Source organism: Glycine soja, chromosome 10, assembly GCF_004193775.1.
Source record: "Glycine soja cultivar W05 chromosome 10, ASM419377v2, whole genome shotgun sequence".
NCBI lineage: Eukaryota > Viridiplantae > Streptophyta > Magnoliopsida > Fabales > Fabaceae > Glycine > Glycine soja.
Window position 1 is genome coordinate 45,538,833 of NC_041011.1, and position 10,608 is coordinate 45,549,440.

Sequence of the window (10,608 nt, forward strand, 5' to 3'; positions counted from 1 at the left end):
TATATCAAGACGCGTGCGTGGCCAGCCACTAAGACAAACCAGAATTTTGCAACATAAACGAGAAATTTGAAACCTACAAAAGTGAATTAAAAAATTGAAATAGCCTTGGCTTTTATTTTATTTTATTAAAACAAAAGTCAAATAAAAAATGAAATAGCAACGGCCTATTGTATACGTCATTTTCCATTTGACTTTTGGCATGCCTTTACTCATTAGTCGTTAATCAGTCACCCTTGCCTAGCCCAAGTTGGTTGCGTAAAGGAAATGCAATTCACACTTTACTAAATAATATTTTTTTTAAATAATTATTTGGTTATATAATAAATAATCTTATAAATACAAACATAATTGTCTTGGTAGCATAGCTTAAGTTAACCCAATATTTCAATTAAGTCCGCCGACCGTGGATCAAGCTTAATGTTTTGCATTAGGTACTGTAAGGAGTTTAATCAGATAAATTGTGCCAACAATTTTTTTTTTTCTGCAAATGATCATAAATTATATTGTAGTTTTATTCATAGCCTCTACATTACAAGCTTTAACTCATATAAGGATATAAGGACATGTTTTAATCAAGTACTTATTCAATAAACCCCTATCAAATGTGAACTTGTTTATAAGCTTAAGCAGTTAAACCTTAAGAAAACCTAAGAGAAACTTATAAAAAGTTACAAATTGCTTTCATAAATGATAAATCTAAACAAATCGATTCCATATGCCTCCCAAGTCTAAAATTATAATCTAAAGTAGTGGTATTAAAAAGATTATGCACCAAGATCAGTCCACGTAAGACGCAATGTAAATTTATAAAACCACCAACATCCAAATATGTTCAATTTAGCATTGATTAGTGGTTCTCACAAAGCATGGTCTGTAACAACCAAATCCAAATGCATGGGCGTCTCACTTGGCATCATTGATATTATAGCCTTAATTAGGCATACCAATCAATAAGAGACAAGTCAAGGGATATGAAATCATAACAGACATGACTCGTATTTGTGGGTCTCACAAAGCATAGCCTAATACGTATCATCTATCTGACATGACCTCCAGGATATTATTATTACAGGTTGATAAAAAGACCATAGAAATTATCTAATCACAATATACATAAACACAATCCATACATTATATAGTTTTGAAGGATCCAAAGCTAATGCAGATCCCTTCCCTTACTGAACTGCTATCTGGCTACATCAACTAACTGATGGGCGAGGCAGTCTTTTGGCAATTTCCTGTGAAAAGCAACATTTCAATGCTTAAGGGTGTATGAAATTCATAATGATATATCAAAAAATGAGGATGTAGAGAATACATGAACTACTCATAAGCTTAAAGGCAATTCACAACAATAAGAATGATATGCACAGTGATGATATCTATTGCAAATCTGAGACAGTAAGCATCCAAGTCTTGAGGATGAGGAAGAGAGGTTGTTTATACAAATATGCAATCATGATCTTGGAAACCACAATTTAATTATTATAGGTCAGAAACAGAAAGTACTTCAGAATAACATATCAACAATATTTTTTTATTAATTAAGTGTTGTTATTTTCATACCAAAAAAACATGCTTGGTTGCAAACAACACTTTTTTTTATCTTTATTTATTATCCTCAGTGTATAATCAGCAGGCATCCAATGGTTGTGATTCTTGAGAGGCTCGGTCCTTTGCATATGTAGGAGAGTACCTAGCAGCTGGTGCTTTCCAGCATGCTTGTTGAACTTCTCTAGAAGTAGCAATCCCGCATAACCTTAAAATGTAGCCCTGGCCATTTCGGTTTCTCTAACCTAATTTTTTTTTGTCAGTTAACTCCCTTGTGTATTCCAAGACCAGGATTATTACCTTTGTTACAAAAGATGCAATCTTGGATTTTTGTGGGACAGGATTCCTATTCCAAGATCATCTTTAGCCCCTCCAATAGGTCTATATGAGTTTGCTACAACTATCTTCAAGCAGCAAGAACATCATTGGGAAGCTTGCTAGTAGCATAGTCAACAATGTCCTAAGAGACCAAAGATCAGAGTTAAAACCAAAATTTACTACTAGCATAGCCTCTGGAAAATCCTAAAGATCTACGAGTCAATATCAAACAGTATTTCATCAGTTCCTAACACTTGAGCATGCTTTTGACTTAAGCTTCTTGCAGCCTGAGTGTAACTTAAGTTAAAACTGACTAGACTTCGGACCATATGACCAGTATCAAAACAGGAACATATCATTTTGGAACCATACATTCAATCAGAAGAGACATTGATTCCCAAATCATTTTATGATGTTTCTTTTTACGTACAGAAGATAAAACTGTGATCATGGTATTTAATAGGTCAAAACAACTGTAGAATTACCCAATGTATGACGTAACCATCTCCAACCTTATTTGCCATAACAATCACAACAGCTAACTATTTTCCATTGTTCGTACATTCTCATTCTTGCCAAATACAAAATGTCATGATTAATTTTATAATCTAATAACTGTAAGGAAGAAAACATCAAACATACCTCAAACAGTTCATTTATATTATCTGCTGTCTTTGCAGATGTCTCTATGAAAAACATACCATTCTTCTCTGCATAGTCAGTGCCATCCTTCATGGAAACAGTAAAGCATACTATATGAGAAAAAAATGATTATTTTGTTTATATGACAACTATATTACATAGTGTTGCACTACCTGGACAGCAACTTCCCGCTTCTCAAGAAGATCAGCTTTATTACCGACCAGTGCCATCACTATATCAGGGCTTCCATGTTTTTGTAGCTCCTAAAAAATTAGTAATATTTAAGTTGCTAAAACAAAATAGACAGAAAATGTAAATCCTAATAAAATAGATCCTATGCTATAAAAAAAAGCTCCTATCTAATAATGATTTTTATAACATGTCACACACACACAACAGCACAATGGCTGTACATCAAAGAGATGCCAATTATGGGTATGTCAAAGAGAACTATGTGCTATGATTTTCTACTCCTTTAAATTTTCAAGTGATTTGTCTGTCAAGGGTCAATAAGCCTCCGAAAGAGCAAAAAGCATGCCACCACTGTTTAAAGGAATGTATTCTATACATCATTGCACAGTTCCAGACTATATGATAGGGGAATTGTTTGTTATTCATATCATTCAAAATTTCAAATAACTAACAAAACAAGAAATGACAATATAGAACCATACAATAACTGCAAATCTACCTTAACCCAGTACTGTGCTTTGCTGAAAGATTCTGGGCTTGTTATATCATAAACAATAACTGCAACTGCTGCACCACGGTAATATAGCGGTGCTAACGCAGCATACCTGAAACAGATAATTAGCAAACAAATTTCATTTCAAAAAACATTTGTTGTTGAAATAAGAATGGTTTGTACAATAGGTTATGCATAATCTGGAAAGATAAATGACAGTCACCTCTCTTGACCAGCAGTATCCCATATTTCAAACTTGACTGTTGTAGAGTCTTGCAGAGCTATTGTTTGCGACAAAAAAGAAGCTCCAACAGTTACCTTACATTACAAAGTCTAAAACATATAAGAACAATTCCATGGAATAATTAACATATCAAGACGACAATATTTTTTTGTCATAAACTATATTAAAAAAAATTACATTAAAAAATAAAAATAAAAGTACTAAATAACATATATTTACCTTAGATGTTGGATCAAACTGACCACGAACAAATCGTAGAACAATACAGCTTTTACCAACACCAGAATCACCTAAGAGAACAAGCTGTTTCCAGTGACATTCAAAGTTTAGTTATGGTTTCCTTTAAAGGCTAAACAAGAAAATAATGGCAGTATAACAGATAAACAGAAACTGTTGTGATTAATTTCAACTAAATCCCTTCATCCTTCAACTAGTTTGTAAGAATACCCAAACATTTTTACATTTAAATTTTAATACTATAAAAACTTCGTACCCCAATGCCCAGAGGCTCTTCGCTATGCGAAGGTATGGGGGAGGGATATTGTACGCAGCCTTACCCTTGCATATGCAAAGAGGCTGTTTCCGGATTCGAACCCATGACCAACAAGTCACCAAGGCACAACTTTACCGCTGCACCAGGGCTCGCCCACAACTATATATTAAAATAAAAGACAGAACGTGAATGATAAAAAATTGTGATTTTAGGTAGACAACAAAATTATTAATAACCAAGGGAGTCTAGCTCAGTTGATTGGGCAGTGTGTGTGAGTTTGTTATAAACCCTTAAGTACCGGAGTTTGACTCCACCCTTTTGAACAAAAAAATATATTAATAAATGGCAGAATGCAAACTGTGAAGCACAACATGACAAATAGAGGCAGAACAAGAATTATTAAAATTAAAAAGTGACTTAAATATGTTTTTGGTTCCTGATATATACCCATTTTTTTACATCTGATCCCTAATAAATTTTTCCTTCGAATTAGGTCCCTAATATTTTAAAAGTTTTGTCCAAGGTCTCTACCGTTAGTTGGAATCTGTTATCTGCTTACGTGACCGTTAACCGAACATGTAGGCATGCGACTTGTGGTGTCACGTGTAATCTTTGTCAGAATGAGATTACACATAGGAATTTTTTTTTTGAAAAAAGTAAAAACAACGTCATTCTTCTCCTTCTTCTCCACAGTAGTAACAACCACCTTCTTCTAAACCAAGCACCTAACTTTCTGCCACCACCAGACCCAAACGACAAAAGGGTGCTTGCATTCGCATTAAGTGATCTCAATGATGAAGTGTCCACTGCCACCATCAGCGAGTGGCAGTGATGTCGAGGACAAGAAGATGAAGAAGGCGAAGGCAGTGGAAAATGACGACAACGTGGAACGCATGGAGGGGCTGGTGCATTTCGATGACAACCTTCTGTTTGAGGTGTTGAATCACGTGGACGGACGGACATTGGCGATGTCGGGCTGCAGGTAGCAACAACTATGATTCATGGTCCTTGCGCTCGGTGGCTTCCATCGCCTCTACATGCTTTATCTCTCCCTTTCTCCAAGCCTCAACAAACATCATCTTCTTCCTCGACCTCGCCCTCGCTCTCTTGCTCCTCGGCCAAGGGCCCCACCATACCGCAGGTGATTCGATCGAAGCCACTATGATCGGAGAAAGATGAGGTTCACCTCTCTCGCTCCTCTCCATTCACTACTATGAGAAGATGAATTTCAATAACAGAACCACCAGATGATTGATAGTTCTGCTCATTCTTCCATAACCCATCCACCATCCACGAAGTAGAGCGGGCTCTCGTGGCCCACATAGTCCCGTAGAGTCTCTGCGAGCTCGTTCTGCAAAAGACAGAAACTTTATTGGATTTTGGAGATACCCTTTTGCGAGAATCGAAGTGCGGTTTGGATTTTGGGATGAGAAATAACTTGGAAGTGTTCATCGGAGGCGAGGGAGTGGAATGCGGATTCGAGTTTGGTGAAGGCATGGATTAGGGTTTTTGGGACATACTTGCCGTTGAACCGCTTGGAGGAGTCAAGACGCTGAGAGTGGACGGAACTGGTGGTGCAGTCTTCCATTGGAAGAAAAAAAAAATTCTCACAGGTAGTCCCGCTTAGGCAACGAGTGCACGTGGCACTACACGTCGCATGCCTTTTGAACAAGTGACCTCAATAACTTAAGAAGGGGGGTGAATTAAGTCTTAAAATTTTTTCGACTAACAAGTTTTAATCTCCTTTTAAATGATATGTGATAGATTTAGAATGTAAAAGAAGAAGCAGCAATCAATTTAACAATGTTCTTTAAATGTGCAAGACAAAGTAAATTGCAATAAAATAAACAAGATAAAGGAAAAGAGAATTGCAAACTCGATTTATACTGGTTCGGCCACTTCCCGTGCCTACGTCCATTTCTCAAGTAACCCACTTGAGATTTTCCACTATCCTTGTAAATCCTTTACAATCTTTGAACACACCTTGGGATCCCTCACCCTTGTGTTCGAGTTTCTCACACGCCAAGAGACAAACAATCTCTTGATTACAACTGAGTTTTATAAGATGAACAAAATGATTTCTCTCTTTTAGAGCAGATGATACAACTTGAAGTTCCTAAAATAATTTGCAAGAGTTTGGCCAAAGATGTTTAGAGAGGTTTTGAAAGTTAAGTTCTCTGAGAATTCTCTTATTTTCAAAGTAAGGACACATATATATATAGGCCCATTGTGCTTGTTCAACACAGTCATATCTTTGAAGGGCTGTAACTTTTCAATAGTTTTTCAGAAATCTCTTCGCTAGTAATTGGTTACATGACTCTTGTAATCGATTACACAAATCAAAATTCAAATAATTTTGAGCCGTTGGTTCATTAGTTCAAAATTTTCAATATGCTATTTTCATAAACTCTCTGGTAATCGATTACACGAACCTGGTAATCGATTACCAGTTAAAAAGAGATTTTTGAACTGATTTAACTTTAATAAAAGAATTTTGACAGTAAAGATTTTGAGGCCAAATTATAGCAATCAAATTGAGATTCTTTTAACAAATTTACTAAGTCATTATCTTAGATTTTCTTGATCTTGTTCTTTGACTTGATTCAATTTGTGCTCATCAAGTAAACTTTTGGTATCATCAAAACTGGCATGATATACATTCACAATGCCAACGTGTCTGATTAACTGTCATGTAAGCAGTTAATGGATCCTAATTAACGGCAGGGACCCTAGGCAAAACTTAATATTAGGATCCGATTTGAAGAAAAATTTTATCAAGAACCAAATGCAAAAGTCAAGTATATATCAGGGACCAAAAATATATTTAAGCCTTAAAAAGTGGGGAACAAAAACAAAATAAAGGAAAAGGGCAAGAGAAGAACAAAATGCAAGAATAGTGGAGCGAAAAACAAAAAATGGGTGAGATGGAGAACCAGGCAAAGTCAAGCCAAAAAGAATGAAAAATGTAACTGGAGATGAAGAATAGGACACTTGATGTTTGTTTCAAACGAAGAAAAGGGGAAGAATAGTAGGGAAGGCAAACCCTAGAGATGAAGCAGAGCTGCGCAAGAATGACCGAAATCAGAAGTGCACATTTTTCTCAATTTTGAGAGCTGGGTTGGGTCAAGAAATATGGGTTTTGAACTGAAACCCAATCCAAAAGTTTGAACTCGAAACCCACCCCTAAAGATCAACATGAATTGGAATGCACATCTTTCACGTAGAAGATCGCGATTTGGTGCGATCTTGAACGAGTTCTGATATCTTCCTTGAGATTCAGCATGGGATTCAACTAAAAAAATTGCAAGATTGTGCAATTATACGAGCTTTCTTGCAATTTTAACCACCCTGTACACATAGTTGTGGGTGTACTCCTTCTGTGAGTAGCTGCAGGTTTTATAAAGAATGTATGGTGGCTGATTTCTATCGCACGCGAGATGATTCTTTTTAATACTCTCGGGCAAATAGCAGATCATACAACAAAGTTTATTGAAACTAAAGTAAATGTACTAAATGATCCATTTTATTCCAGCATACCAAAACTGAACAGAATTAGACACTGTATTGAACTTGGTGTTTATTTTAATAAACATTGTCCTTTTTTGAAAGAAAAAAAAAATCAATCCAAACAAATACAAAAGCTAGACTAATTATTCAACAAATACAAGCTTGCTCAACAAAGAGTCCAATGTCTCAAAATTATGTAAAAACAATGTTAAACAAAATCCAGGAAACTAATCATTTGCAACAACAAAAAAACAGAAATCTCCCCAGCTTCCCTATGGATATCCACTTCGTCACTCAACAACAAATCCAAAAGTTTACAAAAAAAAAAAAACATGTAAATGTATTACACCCTATAGGAAAAAAGCTATTTTTTCCTTCTTAATTCTCATAAAAAAATCAAAGAATTTAGCAAAATATGAGCAATCCAAGAACTCAGCACACAAATACCTTGACCCTCAGATTCTTGGCGTCCTGCCCTCCACCATTCTCTGAATTGGGTCGACCCAACTGCCTTGAGCCCCTATCTGCAAACAAAGAAACAATTTCCCCCCAAAACCCCATCAGAGCCAAAAACTCAATGATTGCTTCTAACAACCGAACCCCATTAAACCACAGCCCCAAAATCACAAATCAAAACAATGATCAGCCAAAAAATACAAGTTTTTTCAACCCCTTTTGACCTCCAGAGCTAAATCAACAACATAACACAAGAGTTTAAAAAAAAAAAGGCTAAAACTTTAGCCATAAATAAATAAAGAACAAAACCCGAGATGGGTACAATATGATTACCTGGAAGGGAGGAGCCGCAACCCATAGCGAGAGGAGAAGATTTGGAAGTGGGCACAGAAGAGGGGTCGTTGATGAATATGAATGATGGTAATAATTTTCAAAAAATTGGACCCTTTTTTTGTTTTGTTGGTTCCCACGAAAATTGGTGGTGTTCCAATTTAAGCCGAATCGGGAGTTAATGGAAATAATGAAATTCTGGCGTGGTTTGCACTTAGCACAAAAAATGTTGGCTCCTATATCATGCTTTCCGTGAGGACGAGGATCTCCACTTCGTAGGTTTAAAGGCTAAAATGAAAATGAAAATTCTTTATATAATTTTTTTTTATGAAAACAAATTTAAGTGGCATTTTAAATGCTAGTAGTTTTTTTATGAAGTAATTTTTTAAAAATAGTTTTTAAGAAATTTATTTGGATTTATGAAATAAATAGTTTGTGCTATGTTTTATAAGCTTTTTCGAAAAAAATATTTCAACAATTTAAAAGAAATGACTACAGATTTGAGCTTATTTATTAAACTTTTTAAACAAAGTTTATGAAAAAAATTTTAATGATACGATTTATTTGTCTAAACACTTGAAGAAAAAGGACCAAAAATAGAGAAGTTTAAGAGATAAAAGATTCACCTGTTTTAAAGTAAAGAAAATTATGTCATACTAAGAAAAGAAAATCAGCACCCATCTTTTTTATTTTAAAACCAATTTATCTATTCTCACAATAAATTCAGTGGGATATAAATACCTGTTTAGTGATGAAAGTTGAAAGTTCACAGTACCTTCCACAAGTGATGTAGTTGCACCACCGCATCCTACATTGGATTGGATTAGGTGACAAAATACTGGGCCAAGGCCCAACCCAATTTATTTCAAGTTGGCAGGCCGAATTGATACACGTGTCTTGCTGTGTTGCAGGGGGTATGCTTGAGCTTTTCTGTCTCCTAACCTCACCTGTAATGTGGATGTGAAGTTGTTAATCAACAAAGAGATTTTGTGTTTTAATATTAGTTATCTCTTTTATTCATTATTATTACAAAATTTCAGCATTCAGTTGTTAAGCTAATAACCTTTGCCAAAATGGACAACATTTGAGTGGTATACTTATATCTCCAAGTGATTATTGGGCCTCTTCTCGGCCCAAAATAACCTTTTAGTTCTTACATTTAAGGCTTCGAAAGACATGGCTGGTTTCCATCATCATGGTCTTTGAACGGTAGGTTTTAGAGATGGATTTTGGTGCATATTTTGTTTTGTTCTTCGAGAATATTGACTGTATCATGAGTCAAGAAGTTTCCTTTTAGATCATCTAGCGTCGTGACAATGAGATCTTTGGGTAGCCAGCTCAAGACTTTAATTTCTCACAAGCCAATAATTTATGCTTTCCTAAGATATTTGAATCCCAAAAGACAATATCGAATTTAGTAAGAAATTATCCCCATGCTTCTTCACAATTTATTTAAGAGACATTTTCATACCCGTTGGTGGTGTACTTGAGTGAGATATATTGCCATTGCAAATGGCCATATATATTACAACTTGAGTAATTTCTATTAGTTTAATAAATAACTTTTGTTGAGTAATTATACTATTTTTTTGTTTATTTCACTGTCTTGCATGATTAGATCTTCTCGGGTGATCTCAAGTGTGTATTCTTTTACTTTTTTTTTTGGCACAGCTGCACAAATAGAGAGAACCAAATTTTATTTATTTTTAAATGTTGGATGTTTTTCCTTTGGTACTTTTCTGCATTGTAAGCTTATATTGATTTATATTCATCAGCCTAAAAAAATCTCAGTTTTAAGACAGAATACACGCAACGCCAATTAAATTATATTAGCTAGTACGCCAGATATTGCCTTCCGAGAAAAGTATGCAATGGTTAAATATTATCTTCAATTTGAGAATTAGAATTAAGAGAAACTATTGCATAAACTTAAGGGGAATGTATTAGATCAGTCACATCCTTAAATTAATGCATATTATCACAATAAATTAACTTTAACTATCATAGGTAATTATGTGGTGATCTTAGTTTTAATGGTTACTTGACATGACTGTGTGACATGAAATGTATATTTTATAATCTTCATCTTTGAAAACTAAGCCTAGCTGGGAAGGTGGAAAAAATTGTGATAAAACCAAAACAAGAAATTTTTATCAGGGAACCATGCGTATAAGATGTGTATAAAAGTGGTGGCCCCATTAATCTCTAGAAGCACAAATCAAAGAAGTGAGGCATCATGCAAAACATTTTTGGGCAAAACCTAAAAGGGATGATTAGACCAACCAACCTCTTGGGAGACAATCCCACCTGCAGTTGAGATAGAGAAGTATGGTTTAATGGGTTATAATGCGTTTTTAAGCAATTAAGCAAATGGTGCTAGAC

General features: G+C 35.1%; 1 protein-coding gene and 1 pseudogene across 2 annotated transcripts; one reads left to right on the forward strand and one right to left on the reverse strand.

Annotated features, from left to right (window-relative positions):
* Window positions 1-779: 779 nt before the first annotated feature.
* LOC114372238 (ras-related protein RABF1) lies at window positions 780-8,512 on the reverse strand. Of its 2 annotated transcripts, XM_028329713.1 has the most exons (9): window positions 8,230-8,512; window positions 7,888-7,964; window positions 3,660-3,743; window positions 3,420-3,514; window positions 3,203-3,308; window positions 2,685-2,774; window positions 2,512-2,598; window positions 1,852-2,011; window positions 780-1,238 (listed from the first exon to the last, which is right to left on the reverse strand). In XM_028329713.1, the coding sequence occupies exons 1-8, from the start codon at window positions 8,252-8,254 to the stop codon at window positions 1,958-1,960; spliced, it is 618 nt and encodes a 205-aa protein (XP_028185514.1). In that variant the 5' UTR covers window positions 8,255-8,512; the 3' UTR covers window positions 780-1,238; window positions 1,852-1,957. The 2 variants fall into 2 exon arrangements, with proteins under 2 accessions (XP_028185514.1, XP_028185515.1); XM_028329714.1 differs by lacking the exon at window positions 1,852-2,011 and having other exon boundaries at window positions 8,230-8,510.
* LOC114372239 lies at window positions 4,728-5,217 on the forward strand (annotated as a pseudogene).
* Window positions 8,513-10,608: the final 2,096 nt, after the last annotated feature.